Raw genomic sequence first — 18,086 nt, forward strand, 5'->3', positions numbered from 1 at the left:
GGAGCTGGAGGGTGGGGGAAAGTGGGGGAGACATCGCGGGCCGGAGCGGGCCGCTGCGTCCTTCTAATAGAGACATTGTTTCTGTGCGACGGCTCAAAAACAGCCCATTGTGTGAGATCAGGACCGACCCACACATTCATACACATGTTTTACTTACCTCATTTCATTCTGGGGACTTCACAGTGAAATTCACTTAGAAATTCCTAACCCTTCGGCTTCAGCAAACTGAAAGACTTACGAAAACCGATTTGTCACGACTAGTTTCTCAGGAAACGTGAGAAATTTTTAATACAATTTTTTTACCTAATGGAGACATCCATACAAGGACTGGTTTTGAGGGTTTGGGTTTTGCTGTAAAATATAAAATGTCAGAAGGTTAAGAAAACGTGTTTGTGCCCAGAGCAGAAGACCCGATGCAACGGCCTGTTCCTCAAAAGCAGTTTTTTGACGTGACGTCTTCAGGAGGGCAAAGTTTGCGAAGGACGTGTCTTCTTTAGGGAAGGCACGCATCTCAACCGCTACTGGAGACCACCTTGAAGAGTAACCAAAAAAAAAACCCTGAAAAAAAGAACAAACTGAGCGGAATCGCTGCCCGGGTATTAAACGGCCAAAATATCATCTCTGAAGCAAACATCACGGTGCCTTCATGAAAAAGTTCAACAAAAGAAACAAGAAGTGCACAACTTCCTTCCTGATAACTGCGTGCTTGTGGAACCGTCCCAATTTGCGTCCGGTCCCGTAACGCGGCTTCGGAATCCGATTCGCAGGGAGGAACTTTCCATCTGACCGCTCTTAGCTATCGACGCTAATGCTAACCGCTAATGCTAAGAACACCAGGGGTAAAAAAGACACCAAAATTGAAGCAAATCTCATCTCGCACTGAATGTTTACGTTGAAGGGAGAATTCCAGCGTGTAATCGGACACCCGAGGATCACACGGTTGTTCCCCACGCAGGTTTTGAAACATAGAAGCAGGCATCTTTGGTGTAGCGAGAAAACTGTTAGCCACCAAATTCTGCTGCTGCTCCTCCACAGCAGCCATCGCATTAATACGGCTAAGGCCTTAACAACTTTTATATCTTCTACGACACTTTTATCCATTGCCTGCCCCGTTCTTGCTTCCCTTCGAATAAACCCCTTCTCAGATGGTACGGCATCTCCGTTAGCAAGCCTCAGAACCGCGCCGCTCCCAGAAGCGAACCGTTTTAAATATTCATTAAAAGTTGCAACGACTAACTCCCTTTCCGCAATAATTAGGCGACCGCTAGTTTCTCTGCCCTGTCAAGCCGTGTTTATCAGGAAAGAGAACGAGTGAGGTGATTCAAAGGTTCAGTAGATGTTACAAAGTACAAGTTTTACCCATGTCGTGATGAGGTAAGAACAAACATGCAGTATAAGTCACTGGCATTATTATAAACGTGTATCTACAAAGTTCTGCAAACACGCACTGTACAACAGTTTCTGACTGAGACGCTGAGGTATTAGAGGTTTATTTTTACATTTATTCACTCAGCAAACATTTTTTCCCAAAGCGACTTACAATGGATGCTATGTAGTGTTACTAGCCCACACACCTTATTCACCGTGGTGACTTACACTGCTAGATGCACTACGTACACTGGGTCACTCATCCGTACATCAGTGGAACACACACACACACACTCTCTGTCACTCACACACCATGGGTGAACCTGAACAGCATGTCTTTGAAGTGTGGGAGGAAACCAGAGCACCCTAAGACTTCTGCTGTTAGATACACTACTTACCATGGGTCACTCATCCGTACATCAGTGGAACACACACACACTCTCCCTCTGTCACTCACACACTATGGGGGAACCTGAACAGCATGTTTTTGGACTGTGGGATGAAACCAGAGCACCTGGAGGACACCCTCGCAGACATGGGGAGAACATGCAAACTCCACACAGACTGAGCAGGGATTGAACCCATGTCCTCTCCCACCACCCAGGTGCTGTGAGACAGCAGCACTACTCACTGTGCCACCCATACAGAATGTTACCAAGTAACTTCCATATGCTTTGTGAGGTATAAGCTGGGTAAAGTCCTCATAGATCCGTGGGGGCACTCAAGCGCAATATGAAACATTCACCATTATTACTAACAAGAGATATAATAAGTTTGAATAAAAGGGAACACATGATTAAAAGAGTGAAACCCTATCATGGGTCTTGAACCCAAAACCTTAAGTCACTGTACTAATCAGCTTTTCTAAATTACTCACTTCATTCTGCCTCTATACCGACTTCATAAAAAGAGAAATATGAGAAACTTTATACCGCTCTGTACTCTATGGTACAACTGCAGGACCGCTCAGCAGGGATTCTTTTAGCATTGAGTTGCGGGGGGGAGACTGGACCTGTGAAATCTGTCTGTACCCCTTCAGAAAACCAGAAATGGTTAAAAAATGCAAAAATAGCAGATATTGTTGTTTTTTTTTTTTTTTTTAAATTAATGTTGCTTTGTAAAGAAGAAGATGCTACCTTACAGTCTCTGTCCCTCACTATGACAACAGAACAGACTTGGAAAGCTTCAGTCCTTCAGTCTTACTTCGCTGCAGTAGATGAAACCCCACCATGGGACTTGAACCCAAAACCTTTGGGTCATAACGCTGGATCCTTACTCTATGGAATTGCCAGATCCACACCGGGGTCTGCACCTACTTTGTGCAGGATGGAGACGGGTTCAGAGCTCACTCAGAACGAATCTGAGTTATGCCGCAGCACCAGCTGTGTTATTTCAAAGCCCATCGTTCTATCAGCATGATGAACGATGTCATTAGAGAAACTCGTGTAGGTTCTGCTGTATAACTTGAGGCGGAGCTTTGAATAATTGAAGCTACGCTGGGAAGATCTATGGGTGTCGCTCGTACCGAGAGATCACACAACCCCCCTCCTCTCTTTCTTGTGTCCCACGGGGGAATTCGTCTCATCAATCCTTAAATTAAGACACTCTCTCCAGCTACCAACCCCTCTAAGCAGAGACCGTGTAACCTACTTTTTCAGAAACCCCCAAATGACACTCCTCGGCTTCATCTTGCAGTAAACCCCAATTCCTTCTTTTGCTTTTCATTCCAAAGGCACCGCAAACTGGAGTGGAATAAAGACAAAAGTACTAGGAAAATTAATGTTTCCAGGTGTGAAGGACCCACAGATCACCACTGTACACACCGAGGAAGTGCAAGTAATGTGTGGAACACCTGCAAAACACCGATGGAAGCACGACAGACAATGAGGAACATCTGAGGACACCTTACTTGGGGCCATATAAGCAGAAGCCTTCCTCCACTGTGCCTAACAGTGTTAGTTTCGAACAGTATGCTATTTACACTGATTTACCCATCTATAGGTGGGTGGTGCTTACTGTATTAGTTCAGGGAAAGCTCCTTCATCAAGGGTACTACAGCTTTGGGATGGTGGCGGCAGTGGGATGATAGGTGGTGCGGGTGCCCCCCCTTCTCATCTCTCCTCTGCTGTGCATTCTCATTCCAAGCACACACTCTCGCTGCTCCCCCTGCGCAACAAATAAACAGCTTTTGTGTTCTGGCTATGTCTCCATGGAGCCTGGGGTAGAGGACTGAGCTGAAGAGGTGCGGATGGTGGGGGGGCAGGGAGAGATTTACCAGCTGATCCTGCCTCTTGGATGTCCTCCACCGAACGGTTTAGTCTAGCAATCCTTCTTCGGCTCAGCCAAAAAAGTACTGCTTGCAGGTGCTGAGAATGATACAGCAAAACTACTTCCCCAAATAAGCACTGAGAAATGAGTCGAAATTTGTTTTTCTATGCTAATTGCACAAGACATGGAGGCAGCGGGTAGCGTCGCGGTTAGAGCTGTCACCATGCAGTCGAAGGTCTGGTGTTTGAACCCTTGCATCTGTCACGGAGACGGAGCAGACGTAAACCTCCTCCTGCACGCTGACAGTTACCAGACTTCAATGAGGAAGGAAAGCAGCATCCGTTCCCCACAGCGCCCCGACGCCTCCTTTTCGCATCATTAAAAATGAGATGAAATGGAATCGTTCTAGAGCAGAGCCGGAGACACCCCCTGCCCCGCCTCGCACCTCGTCTGGTGGAGAGGATTCAAAACTGGGCCATTCTCTACCCCCCCTCCCTGGAGAAGACACATCCTCAGATGCACCCACTGTAGAAGCAGAGGATCAGTGGCACACGGGCAGTGTGCTGAACATGTACCCCCCCGCTTCCCATCCTGAGCCAGCTCTCCCCATATCCAAGGGGGGGGCACCGCGCAGCCAAATCTGTTAATACTCTCAGTGGTGAATCAAAGGAGCATTTCCATTAGTTACCTCGGGTTTATATGCCACGAGGCTTCAAATAACTATTGATTCTGTGATGCTGATGTGAGGCTTCACAACCGTGTGTGCGGTCATGTACAGTATGTCACTGTCAATGAGAGCGTCTGCTAAATGAATATACTGCATTTAATGGACTCGAGTAAACCGACCTGGAGCAAAATCGATACACAGTGGAAGTCCCAACGTTAAAATAATGCGTAGAATGATGAGTGTGTGAGCGAGCATGCAGCTCATTAAATCATCGCTGGAGGAATCCCTGGAACGAGAGAGGACTGGGATCCCAGAGCAGTTTTCACTCCAGCCCACTGCAGAGAGCGAGACGCACAGGGCGTGAGGAAGGGTACGCCCTGGATGGCATACCTGGCCAAACGGGGCATAGGGCAATCACGCACACCCATTCACTCATACACACACTAAAGGCAATTTAGTCACCAGGTCACCTGAGACACATCTTTGAAGTGTGGGAGGAAACAGAAGGCCCCCAAAGAAACCCACACAAGCACGGGAAGAACATGCGATTCCACACAGACTGAGCTGGACTCAAACCATCATCCGAACACATAACCAGCATCACGGGCTGTACCACAGTGGGACCCATTTCACCTTTTCGAAATTCAGAGGATATTTTTACTGTAGAAATTCAGGCTAAGAACTCTGCAAGAGCAAGAGCTGCCCTTGAGACCTGAACCAATAACTTTTCATCTACAAATCGGTGGGCAGCTGATAATATAACGGTTATGGGTCCAAAGACTGCCAGTTTGAATCTCATCTACTGCAGTAATACCCTTGGACAAGGTACTTACCCTACATTGCTCCAGTAAAATCTACCCAGCAAATGGGTAAATAATTATAAGAAGCTAACTTTGTAAATCACTTTGGATAAAAGCATCAGCTAAATGAATAAATGTAAACCCTTTAACCACCATGCCTCCTGCTGTTCATAGACCCCCTATGAATAGTTACACTATACATACACTGTACTATAGTATTAGCCAAGGAAGGACAGTCATAAGACTGAAGGTTATCCTCACTATGGGAGTGCGGTGGCGCAGCGGATTTGACTGGGTCCTGCTCTCCGGTGAGTCTGGGGATCAAGTCCCGCTTGGGGCACCTTGCGATAGACTGGCGTCCTGTCCTGGGTGTGTCCCCTCCCCTCCTTCAGCCTTAAGCCCTGTGTGTTGCTGGGTTAGGCTCTGGCTCCCATCGGTTTCAGACTGTGTGTGTGTGTGTGTGTGTTATTCTCAGTTTTTCGTGTTATGTCCACCAGAGACCGGACTCTGCAACAGCTGCATCACCTGAGCAGTAAGTCAGGGGTACGATGAGAAGTCCAGTAACACAGCCTCCCGGTGTGGGGATGGGAACGTCCAAGGCTTCGTGGGTAAAGCCTGCACCGGACCACCGTGTGAGACGGCCTGAGAATCACCGTCGCCGATCACATTACCAGCTACGTCACCCGGCAGATTATCACAGAGCTGCACTGTGAGAATAAACCATAATCATGAGCATTATCCCGGATTCATAACACATGTCTAAAGCCAAAAAATGTCTTTAGCGAGTTAAGGACGGGGCTCAGGTTCATTACCAAATGACGCAAAGACTGCCGTTTTGCAACCACAGAAACGCAGCAGGTGTGAGGCTACGAAAAACAAGCGGTCAAATGAACGATGCTCAGAGGGCCGACATCGACAAACCGTCGATGAATTTCCCGCTCCAGGATCAGATCATTTTTGATTTGCAGGACCGAGACCAGAACCGCATGGCGGAACAGCACCAAATCCCAACCTTCGTTCGCGAGCTTGCGGTCGAACTGGAGTGACCGCGGATGTGGGGGCGTGATGGCGGGAGGCGTCTCTTTAGTAAAAGCGACACACCACGCAGATGTCATGAAAGGCGTTTTTGTTGTGTGCGAACGTGGAAGTAGTTCTCCCTTTTTTTGGTTTCACTCTCAGGCCGAGCCGCTCAGTCAGCTGATTCATTCCGAAAGAGAAGGAGCAGAAACGACCTCTCGAAAACGGTAGTGCTCCTCGCCGAACGCCGTCCGCTCCTCCTCCTCGATGCGTCTCCTCCGTGGTGAACCCCTCCTCCGTCTTCGTGGCACGGACCTAGTTTATAGAGCAGCGGGAGATGACGAAACCTAATCTTTAAGTAATGCCCCCCCCCCCCGACCGCCCGACCTCGGCTCCATCTGCGAACCTCTGCCTAAGTTTCAGCTGTTTTTTATACACGGATCAGGGAGGAGGTCCAGACGCCAGACACGCAGAAGAGGAACGTTGCAAATCACGCTGAACACGTAACCCTGCCCCCACTTTCTGGTTTTACTGGTGAGTTATGTACGGTTCTTCAGAGAATGCTGCTGCTGAAGTGCGCTGACCCCGGCGGCGACATCCGGAAGGGTCACCGCGAGACGACAGGGGTGAGCGACGGCCCCGAGGAGCTCTCTCCACCCACTCGGCACACGCAACAGTTCGGTTCATCTAGAAGCCACGAAAGTTGGGTAAACGGATCAAGCTTACTGGGGTAGAACTCTGATCCACCGGCACCTCAGTGAACCTCGAGGCCCTTCCAAAAAAACCCCAGAAAACAGCTGCAACACATCCTTCAAGCCTGAGCAATTTGTCCTTTTGTGGAAACAGGGGCAGAGCTGAGCGCTACAAATTAAATACAGGTGGCTGTGACTAAGAAAGGGCTCAGAGAGATCCCATTTTAGATTACTGAGACAGTATTCCTTCTCCATCCTGTTTTCAACATGAGCCAGAAGCCCGGTTCTGCTGCTGGAAATCAGCACAGAATAAAGGAAAAGGGAAAAAATAAGAGCGGATAAAAGAATGTGGTAAAAGAAACTACCAGGTGCTTTAACCACATTAACCATCACAGAGAAGAGGAACAGAAAACCCTCCGACCAACACAAGAGGAGCTGTAAGTCTGCATCCCAAAAGAAATTCTTGGTTATCAGGATCTTAAAGACAAAACCAAGCATGATGGACCACCAAGAAGTGTGTTGTGCCAACAACGCGCAATCAAAAGTGACATGAGTGTGAGGTGACACCATGACGCCGTCAGCCGTCAACAAAGGCAGGAATAATCGTAGCTCATCAACTCATCATCAACACGAGTTCAGCATGCCATCAACATGGAATCATTAAGGCATCAGCACTCCATCCAGTGTATTTATGGCATCACCACACTCTGAACAGTCCATCTATCCAACACCACATTCATTAGCCATCATTAAGGCATCAACCTTGTAAGATCATCAGCATTCACATTTATTTAGTAGACACTTTTCTCCAAAGCAATATCCAGCAAACTCTGTGTAGTGTTATCAGCTCACACACCATATTCACCGTGGTGACTTACACTGCTAGATACACTACTTACGCTGGGTCACTCATCCATACATCAGTGGAACACACACTGTGTCACTCACACACTATGGGGAACCTGAACAGCATGGCTTTGGACTGTGGGAGGAAACCAGAGCACCCGGAGAACATGCAAACTCCACACAGACCGAGCGGGGATCGAACCCAAGTCCTCTTACACCACCCAGGCACTGTGAAAGAGCAGCGCTACTCGCTGGGCCACCCAGAACTGCATCAACATGCCCTCAATAGAGCAGCAACATGTCAAAAACATGCCATCAAGATCCGATCAAACAGGGTGCTGGGAGGAGAGGTGGGAGCTCTTTGCCCGATACATTCCACAGACCACCACCTTGCCAGCAGGGAGGGTCTGGCTTTTCTTCCTGCCAAGCATCAGAGAAATGGCCATTCTGCAGTGCTGACCAGTGCTGACCCTCTCCCTCCGCCAACGAAAACACGGCTCACGCAAACAGAGAAGGTGGGAGGTCACGGCTTCAAACTCCAGCTAAGCCGAACGTGGTAAATGAAGAAAGAACCATCGTGTCTTACATAACGTGAAAAACATTCGACGCCCGTGGTGGTAAACATCTCTCGCATGGCTGTTTCAACAGAATAGCACATCTGTGGTTTTAACAGCGCCTCTAACATCTAACGCTAAGACGACCCGTGTTTATGTTAGAGACGTCGGGAACACGTCCCCAGTCATTTTTTAAAAGACGCTTTCCACTCTCTGCTCTTTTTCTCCGATTTTGGCGGCTTTACCTAGACTGCAGGGGCCCCATATGACAGTAGAGCTCTGGTGTAAAGCATGCCATTGTTAACCATCTGCCCTGAATAATCAGCTGTCTGAATGACTATGGCACTTAATTTGCATATTGAAAGGAAAAGCTATAAGTCAGGAGAATACAAATGGAAAAGGACATTAACAAGAGGCTCAAGCAAGAGCTGAAGCCTATTAAATGTGTAGAAAACCCCCGTTAAGTGATATTACTACGGTTCAGGGCACAGGAAACCCAGTACATTTGGAACCTAGACCCAAGGTCGGCATCGTCGATCCAGTAATTCTAAGTACATCTACATGAAGGACCACATGGTAATTGCAGCGATTTTAATCTGTTTATGATCATTTGATTACAACCATCCTGCCTTGCCTCTACTCCTTGCACATCTTACAACTGCAAATTCATTTGACTCCGACACCCTTTGTCTGCAGGGAAACAATGTTATTGATTATTGATCAAACTGTTAGTGATAAGACTGGACGTGTTGAGACTCACTGGCACCAAGATGGTATAAACTCATCAGTTCGATTCATCGATAGCGTGTACATTCCCACGATGGCTTCCATTCAAGAACGGCTCACATTCTGATATATGTACAACCGCATATAAACTATACTGCGTAAGCATAGAAAACAGTATGTAAACTAGAATTTACGGGTTCCCTCTGTGCATTATTTTGCAGATCAGTTGCTATGCCTTCAGGGGTACATGAATGTACTATAGTAACATGCATTTTAACTCAAGAATCCGGTAAAAAAACAACTGCGTTCTGTTTTATACACTGAAACGATTAAATACAAACTATCACAGGTGAGCCCCGCACACTCAGCGAGAACACGTGACTCGCGTTCACACCTACAGTACTGTACGCGCACACCTGGAGCTACTCGCGCTTCTCGTTGCCCCGCTCCCATCACAACTACTGTGGCCTTAATATGTTTTCCCTGTTGATAAATAGGGGGCATGGTGGTGCAGCAGGTTTGGCCGAGTGCTGCTCTCTGGTGTGTCTGGGGTTCGAGTCTCGCTTGGGGTGCCTTATGATGGACTGGTGTCCCGTCCTGGATGTGTCCCCTCCCCCTCCAGCCCTACACCCTGTGTTGCCAGGTTAGGCTCCAGCTTGCCATGACCCCCGCTTGGGACAAGTGGTTTCAGACAGTGTGTGTGTGCGGATTCATAGTGACATTTGGCTCTAGACAAAAACAACGAATCAATGCTCGGTCCCCATTAACTGCGCTTTTCGTTATGTTTCATCGGGGGGTCCATTATAAGACATTCTGCTTGGACTTGCACTCTTGAGCCCATAACAGCATTGCATAGTGGGGACCGCCCCCCCGTACTGTCACGTCATGGTACTTCAGTCATGCTATTTGCAGTAATTTAAGGAAAACAACCCTATGGACAGGTCACCCCAAAGCTACACGAAGAAATGGCGAGAATCCCAGATTTGTAATTAAATCAGAATTTCGATCTGTGTTCTTTTACCTGGAGGACTCGGTGATGAAGTCCCCCCCGTCCAGCAGGCGGATCTTGCAGAAAAGGACCCCATTGACAAAAGGCACAGCCGTCAGCTCCTCCAGGGTGAAGTGGGTCTGAAACTTGAACTTCTTCTTTTTCATTAAGAACGCCATCGACAAAGTATCCCCGGTAAGGTGTGGACAAAAGTGTAAATAAAAACAAAGAAACAGTGGGAGAGCGAAATAAGCGTGACAGCTGGTCTGGAGCTTGGATTATGTGGACATTTCAGTCTGGAGCTTGGGCATTCTTCTTCATTCCTCTTCTTTGGTTCCTCATCTCCCTTAGTTGTGTGCTGTGCTGGTCTGGGCAAAACCTGCATGAGCAACAGATTAAATATTAATCTTACAGATCTGGAAGCGTGATTTCACACACACACACACACACACACACACACACACACACAGTGTCCGTGCTGTTATGAGGAGGAACGCAGAACACACTTCCCTTCGGAATGAACGGCGAGATGCAAAGGGCTCCACACACCAACCTCTCCTAGAAGAACACCAGAGGCCACCCTCTTGTCCTCGGCCTCTGCTGGATCTGTCTCGGAAGAGCGTTTCCCCCTCGTGTCTTTTAATTGGAAACACACCCCTGAACCCCCCTCCCGACCCCGCAATTCAAAGACGTGTGAAGAGTCCTGATTAAAATGTCACCTAAAAGACCTGAATTCTGGTTAAAGTGATGTGAGCCTCGAGTACTAACTACAATGTTACAGATGAAAGCTCATCAAACTCCTACTGGTTACAGCGTTACACATGAAAGAGCCCCGAATCCTGATTACAATGATACAGATGAAAGTCCACGACTAACACATCTTACAGTGTTACAAGAGCCCGCCAGTCTTGGTTACAAATGAATGTTCCAGATGAAAGCCCACTCGACTCCTGGTTACACTGTCACATCTAGACACCCCAGAGTCTTGCACTGTCCAAATGAAAGACCACCTGGTACCTCGCTCCTCGTAACTTACAGTGTCACATCTGAAAGACCCCCCTCCGAGTCCTGATTACAATGAATGATACAGATGAAAGCCCACGTAACATTAAGTTACAGCGTTACATTATGAAAGACCCCCGAGTACTGCCAGTACTACTGGTTACAACAATGTTCCAAATGAAAGACCACCCCGCCGACTCCTCGTTACAGAGTATCACATTTGAAAGATCCCCCCCCCCGCCGAGTCCTGATTACAATGTTACAGATGAAAGACCACCCGACTTGCGCTTGTGCGCGCGTGCCGATGCTCCGGCAGCCCGACCCCAGCGCGCGAACGCCGGTCTGCGTATATTATGGTGTGTTTGTTCCGACACGGTGCTAATGCAGCCTGGGAGCCTCCACGGCCGGAGGCTGCACGCAGTGTGTGGAGCAGAACAATAACGATCGGAGGGTAACGAGACCCCACGAGGGTTCCTCACCTTCCAGACGCGGCGCTGTCGTCCGCATCATCGCCAGCGCACAAGTCGGACCTCCCAGAAGACAATAAGAGAGAGACAGACCCCCGACACGCTCTCCGAAGCAGATATCACGGACTAACCAGCTTTGTGCGGAATGTGCTTGAGCCCCCTCCGGCGAAAGGGGCCCCCTACAGGTCAGAGGAGTCATTGCAGCTTGTTTCTCCTCTGCGCAAACCGGCACATTTCGGCCCGCCTTCTGGAAGTTCAGCTGCTGGATACATTTATCAAAGTGTCGGATCGTTTCGTGCTTGAAGTGCCTCGCAACAGTGTGACATCGCGTCGCACGTACCCAAAGGTGGCAGAAATGAACTCCGCAGTTGGAGGTTTAAATCTAATAATCTCACAGAAATAGGAGTATAATGCTAAGTATACTGGGATAATACCACGTCAGTTAATCAAACTAAGATGTCATTAGATCTCCTGAGCAAAAAAACGTATATTTGTTTAACACGAATTTTATGGAGGAGAGATGATTGACTTCGGGCTTCTCCAAGATATCCCAAGTATTGTCTTTAATCTAAATCCACGTGCCGTAATGAAACAGGTAACCCCTTTGTTGGCTCTATTAATGCTGTTATTGCCCTGTTAAACGGTATTTCAGGACTCTGCAAGCATCCCACCAAGGTGGGCGCGTCCCACGAGAAGCCGCTCGCGATGTGTTATAGCGCCGCATGGTGGTTGAATGAAGCAATGTCGCGGGTCTATGAAACTGCTTTTCGTTTAAATTATTTTTCTTCATTCAGCTGATGCTTTTTTCCTAAGGTTACAATTATTTCAACCCTTTATACAGCTGGGTAATGTTAGTAAAGCAATTGAGAGTAAGTATCTTGCTCAAGGGTACTGCAGCCAGAGGTGGGGAATTAAACCTACAACCTTTGGGTCCAAAGGCTGCAGCGCTGACCCCTACACTACCACCTGTCCCTTTACTGCAACAGCTATCAAGTGAGTAAACCTGGAAAGAAAAAAAAAAAACCATCACTTTTCTAAATTGTGAGTTATACCATCACTTTTTCAGTCACTGTCATTGTTCCATGGAAGGAGCTTAAAGTTTGCTGAAAGTTTTTTTTTTTTTTTTTTTTAAGTTTGCAAACATATTCAGACAAAAATATTGATTGTTTCTACTCAAACATCTGCAGACACAGCTGCTGACTATGAAATGACCACAATTATTATACAGCACAGATTTAGGAACCGGTCATTGGAAGGTTCTAGAACAATAAATTAAGAGAAATAACACATAGCAGCACACCGTGGATGAAGGAATATTAGGAATATTATAGCAGTAGGCATTCATCCTGTAAGTCTTTAAAATCTTGCCTGCAAATAATGACTAACTGCCTTTTAAAGCACTGTAAACACAATTTAAAAAACTGTCAGTAAAACCTTCATTAGTCATTTGACCCCGAGAGTGACTGATATTTTAATAAAAAATACTAAAAACAAATTGAAAATATGCACACCTTGTTTGTTCCTGATCAGATTACTGCAGTTTGGTTTATAAAAAGGAGACCATGACATTCTGTAAACGCTACTAGTACAGTAAGCTAAGAATACAAAACAAGAGGCAGCAGGTGGCGTAGTGGTTAGAGACGTCATCTTGTACCGTGAAGGTCACTGGTTTAAATCCCAGCCCTCCTGCAGCACCCTTGAACTGACACCGTAAGAATACCCCGCCGTATCAACGGGTAAATCAGCGTGAAGTTAACTGAACATTATAAATTCCCAGGAACAAACATGTTAGCTAAAATAATGTTAATACCACCAATTAATAACAAACGATCTAGGAAGAACCTTCCTTTTTGGACGGCAGATGGAAAGTTCAGAAGGACAGAAAAGTTTCGGCATCACAAGTCAGCGACCTTCCTGTTTCTTCCATGTGTTTTGGCAATAACATAATATTCTTACATTACAAAACAAAAACTTCAGCATTTTTTAATTTATTTAAATAAATCGATAGGATTTATTACAGTAACTACGCTGGAAGATCTTTTTCTTTCTGGAAGCATCAGGAACATATTTTTAAAAATAATTCTAAACCTCCAGCTGTCTCTTATGGTCTGCTTTATAGTATTTAAGTGGCATGAAATCTCCCTTTCTTACATTCAAAACTAAATATTTAACAATTACAGTATTGCTAGCAATAATTACTTAATGAGAAAAACTGCTGATACAAAACGTTCACCCATTTCATACATTGTACCTTCGTTTTTTGACAACCAACACTGCTGAATTCCATCTAGAATCATTTATTTTGCCAACTTCAAACAAAACAGTCATGTAGACTAAGTGCATTTCTATTATTTTTCAACAATATGGATATGCTTCATGGATCTCAGTGCTTTATACAATATAAATTGTCCAAATATACAGTTACTGCCACATACCTCATTTAAGTATTTAAAGACATTCCATTTCTTCCTTTCTGAATACTATATTGCTCAAGATCAAATGTAATGAGGCAATAAAACTTCATTTTAATATTATTTCTCACGTGACAACTTTCTTTCGCTTGAAAAACTACTACTTTAAATTATTGCCAGAAGCAGTAAGTTCCACTCTACTTGATTTCACTTAATAAATGAAATAGCAGAAACGCCCTAAATAAACTTAAAGCATAAAATCTGATAACATACAAAGTTATGATACAGTACTTAATAAAATAGAGTTTAAATGTACAGAATGAAACAGCAGTCATAATTCTTACCAATTTTTCAAGCATTGAAACAGTGAATAATGTAATATGTTTCTATAATTTCATCTGCTTATTTCAAAGTCCTCCCTGATGGCATCTCTCACACACACACATACACACACACACACACACACACACACACACACACACACACACAGAGCTTATTGTACATCCTCTGCTTGCTGGGGTGGGTTGAGCTTTGGGTCGCTGCCTTCTGTCACAGGTCCTACAGCAGAGTTATTGGTGTTGCTCTGCACGAACTTGCGAAAGTCCTTGAGCGCCGGCCGGAACATCTGGAGGAGGGCGATGAGGGCGGCCTGCATGCCCTCCAGTGCCTGGGCCTGCCTCTCCTGGGCACACGCCTGGGCCTCCTGCGAGCGGCGAATCATCTGCAGCAGGTCGTTCTGGTTCTCCAGGTGCTGGGCGATCTCACGTACGTGCAGGTTGGTCACACGCTGCTCCTGCAGCAGCTTCGCCGAGTTGAGGGCGATGCGGCTCTTCAGCTCCTGCGGCTTCATGGAGCACTCGGCCTGCGAGGACAGCATCTCTACCGGCGCCTCTGCCGTCACGGTCACGGGGGTCTCCGTGGTGCAGTACTCCACCACACCCTCCTCCAACGTGTGGTATGTGGTCTCTGCTGCGAAGTACACAAGAGAACCACGGGGTGTGAGGTCATACGTCACGCTCGGCAGGGCATATGGAACAAGCGAGTGCTACAAATTTAACCTCTCAAAATACATTATGCAAACGATCCGGCACCTAAAATGCATAATTCACAATCCCACAGAATCAAAAGGTATCTTCCACAGGCATATTATATCTTACATTTTATTTATTTAGCTGACACTTTCTTCCAAAGCAACTTAAAAGAGGAGATTTGTATTCTAAGCTATTTGGAAATACGGCCAGACACCAATTTTTACAACTGTTTTACTATCAGTGGGGTAATTCAGGGCAAGGTTACCGCAACGGGACTGGGATTCGAACACTACGCCATATGTCGTCCCCTACTGCGATTGGTTAAAACGACAAATTCCAAGGCACCTGCTTACCTTCCAGGGTTTTCTGGACTTCACAAGCTGCAGCAGAAACTGTCTGAATGTCTGCAGTAAACATTGAGTAAAAATTAGGGAGGAATAACAACACAGCAGCTGTACCTGTCCGGAGCAGCGAACTTGGAATATGTCGAGCGGACATTTAAAATAGACAGTCGGCAATAAAAATAAATCCACATGAAGTTTACATGCAATGCTAACTTGTGACAGTTTAAAGACCACCCAATTAGGCAGAACCGGAAGTGGGCGTGTCAAAGCCTATTAAAACTAATTTACTGATTTTTTTTTTTTTTTTTTTAACTGAATTTTTTTTTTATTGAACAATTCAAACACTCACAAGAAAAGAACATTAATCCAGGACATCAAACCTACCCGGGGGGAAGTAAACAAAGAGAAATAAATAACCAAACAAAAATAAAAACACAAAAAAATGACAAAACACTCAAATAACCAGAGACGTTACAGCGATACCTTAAAAATATTACAATAATGTACAGTCTTAATGGCCTTCTTATTATTACACTCCTCAGTAGTCTTTATATACTGCTTAAATTCTTTAAGAAAAACAGAAAATCAAAATATAGGTTTTTTTATTAGCAAATGTGGACCGGCGTATATGACATTTGGCAAAAATGATTAATAAATTAGTGATATATGCCTGTTTCTCTGTACTTCTATGAAAATGTAAGAATCCAAAGAAAGAGCACACATTCATAGTGCAAAGGAACTATATATAAAAAATCTGGTATAAGGACAGTGCCAGAAGGGGCGGGGCAGGGTTCAGGTTACAAAAAAGAACTGTTACTATTTATATCAATCAATCAATCCCATTTTAAAACTTCTGAGAAAATGCTTTACACTCTATGTATAATAATATGAAAGCGATTTCCTAAGTTAACCTTGTTTGTTAAGAAGTATTTGTGAGTGAGCAGCCAAACTTTCTCCCATGGACACTGTTAAGAAAGCCGGTGTAGCCGATTTACTCTGGTGTCTGTGGCCATTCATGGTAACTGTTAATGACAAGTGTTTTTTTTTTTTTTTTTTGGGGGGGGGGGGGGGGGTGGAGGAATTCATGATCACAGACTGATCATTTCTTATATCTTTTCTCGTGTCTTTTATCTTCCTGGAAAAAATAATGCCGCGCTGGAGTTATGAGCACATTTTCTAAATTCTAGTCAATAAATTGCTTGTACTTCCTAACAGACAAACTGTTACTGTAACTGTAACTGTACCCTCCCGTACGGCGAGCCGCGCGCGACACGCACGCACGTCGTCGCGCGCCCGAGCGCGCCACTTACTCTGCGTCAGCGTCACCGTGGCCGCCGAGCTCATCGGCACGGCCACGGGCACGGCGATCTCCGCGCCGCCGTCGCCCGCGGGCAGGCTGATGATGGTGGCCTCCCCCAGCAGGTTGCAGATCCTCTGCTGCATGGAGGTGAGGATGACGGGCACCGAGGCGCAGTCGGCCGCGCCCTCCATGGCGGCGCGCGCCTGCGCCACCTTGCGGCGCACCTCGGTCTTCAGGTCCGACCACTTCTTCTTCACCTCGGCCAGCTCGCGCTGGCACGTGGTCACGGCGTTCACGCGCTTCAGGATCTCCAGCCACGCGCCGTTCTTGGCCACGTGCGTGACGCCGGCGTTGAAGTGGTTAACGAGAATGTGCTTTTGTTTCTCCATTTCCTCCACTATGATTTCGACCTCCCTCTCCGAGAAATTCATCTTTCTCTTTTTGGCCTGCGATGCCATTTCGCTGGGAATTTGTCGCTTTAAAAAGCAATAAACGTGCGTAGCGTACGCAAAAGTAGTAGGTTTTTGTAGGATTGCGCAGCGGAATGGCTTCCAGAATCGCCTTCTTCCTCCTACCGTCAACGCTAACGTCGGTAATGGCCGGAGTCCCGCCCCTTTGCATGCGCTGCGATGCCACTGGTCGAAACTTGTGCGCTCGCTCGCAACTTGGCCTCGCTCATTCGACATTCTACACGTCAGTCAAGTGCAACGTTGGCGCCGTAGAGACGAACGGAGTCCTGCACTGCGTAGCGTATGCAGAGCTTAGTGTGCCTCGTATATGTGAATAATAAATATATTTAATGCGTTTGCGCTAAAACTAGGAAGCGTTTTTTAAATGTACTCTGCATTTTATGTATGTATTTTAAATTTATATGCAATACTTTTATAATATTTGGTATTATATTTTTATTATAATTAATCTATTTTGTGTATCTAATGTCATGTATTCTGTTATAATTTAATTATAGCTAAACTTCTTACAATATTGTATCCCCTTTAGTTTCTCTAGACTAATGGTTTAATGCATTATTTAGAGTACTGTTTTATGTAGTAACCACACACACACACACACACACACACATTTTCAGAACCGCTTGTCCCATACGGGGTCGCGGGGAACCGGAGTCTAACCCGGTAACACAGGGCGTAAGGCCGGAGGGGGAGGGGACACACCCAGGACGGGACACCAGTCCGTCGCAAGGCACCCCAAGCGGGACTTGAACCCAGGCCCACTGGAGAGCAGGACCTGGTCCAACCCACTGCGCCACCGCATCCCCTATAGTAACCTATATTATATTATATTATATTATATTATATTATGACGCGCAGCCCCATGGGTTTCGATGGGGCGAAGAAGGACGCACAGTTTATTGTTATGGGTTTATTGAACACCGGCACACAGGGAAATGATGCTCTGGGTCCGAGGACCCCGTTTCCTCCAGGACCTGCGGCCCCTGCGCTTCGTTTTTTTTTTTCTCTGAACGGATCAGAATGGATCACCAGCCCACCAAGTGTGTTTGGTTCCACACACTGTCCAACTCGACAGGAATAAATTTCTCCATTCATCATTTTCGATCATTAAAATCTTTATTCAATAAAGAAATGA

The 18,086-nt window shown here is 46.1% G+C and overlaps 2 protein-coding genes across 2 annotated transcripts in view; both read right to left on the reverse strand.

Moving 5' to 3' along the window:
• eeig1a (estrogen-induced osteoclastogenesis regulator 1a) overlaps window positions 1-11,540 on the reverse strand; it is a 32,366-nt gene extending 20,826 nt beyond the window's left edge. The window contains exons 1-2 of the mRNA XM_029259737.1: window positions 11,408-11,540; window positions 9,960-10,305 (exon numbers count right to left, since the gene is read on the reverse strand). Of these exons, the coding sequence (XP_029115570.1) occupies window positions 9,960-10,105 (146 nt within the window). The 5' untranslated portion in view covers window positions 10,106-10,305; window positions 11,408-11,540. The remainder of the gene's footprint in view (window positions 1-9,959; window positions 10,306-11,407) is intronic.
• A 2,759-nt stretch (window positions 11,541-14,299) lies between these two features.
• On the reverse strand, window positions 14,300-17,071 carry naif1 (nuclear apoptosis inducing factor 1). Its single transcript, XM_029259623.1, has 3 exons — window positions 16,492-17,071; window positions 15,191-15,241; window positions 14,300-14,775 (listed from the first exon to the last, which is right to left on the reverse strand). The coding sequence occupies exons 1-3, from the start codon at window positions 16,937-16,939 to the stop codon at window positions 14,300-14,302; spliced, it is 975 nt and encodes a 324-aa protein (XP_029115456.1). The 5' UTR covers window positions 16,940-17,071.
• Window positions 17,072-18,086: the final 1,015 nt, after the last annotated feature.

This window comes from Scleropages formosus, chromosome 17 (genome assembly GCF_900964775.1).
Source record: "Scleropages formosus chromosome 17, fSclFor1.1, whole genome shotgun sequence".
Lineage (NCBI taxonomy): Eukaryota > Metazoa > Chordata > Actinopteri > Osteoglossiformes > Osteoglossidae > Scleropages > Scleropages formosus.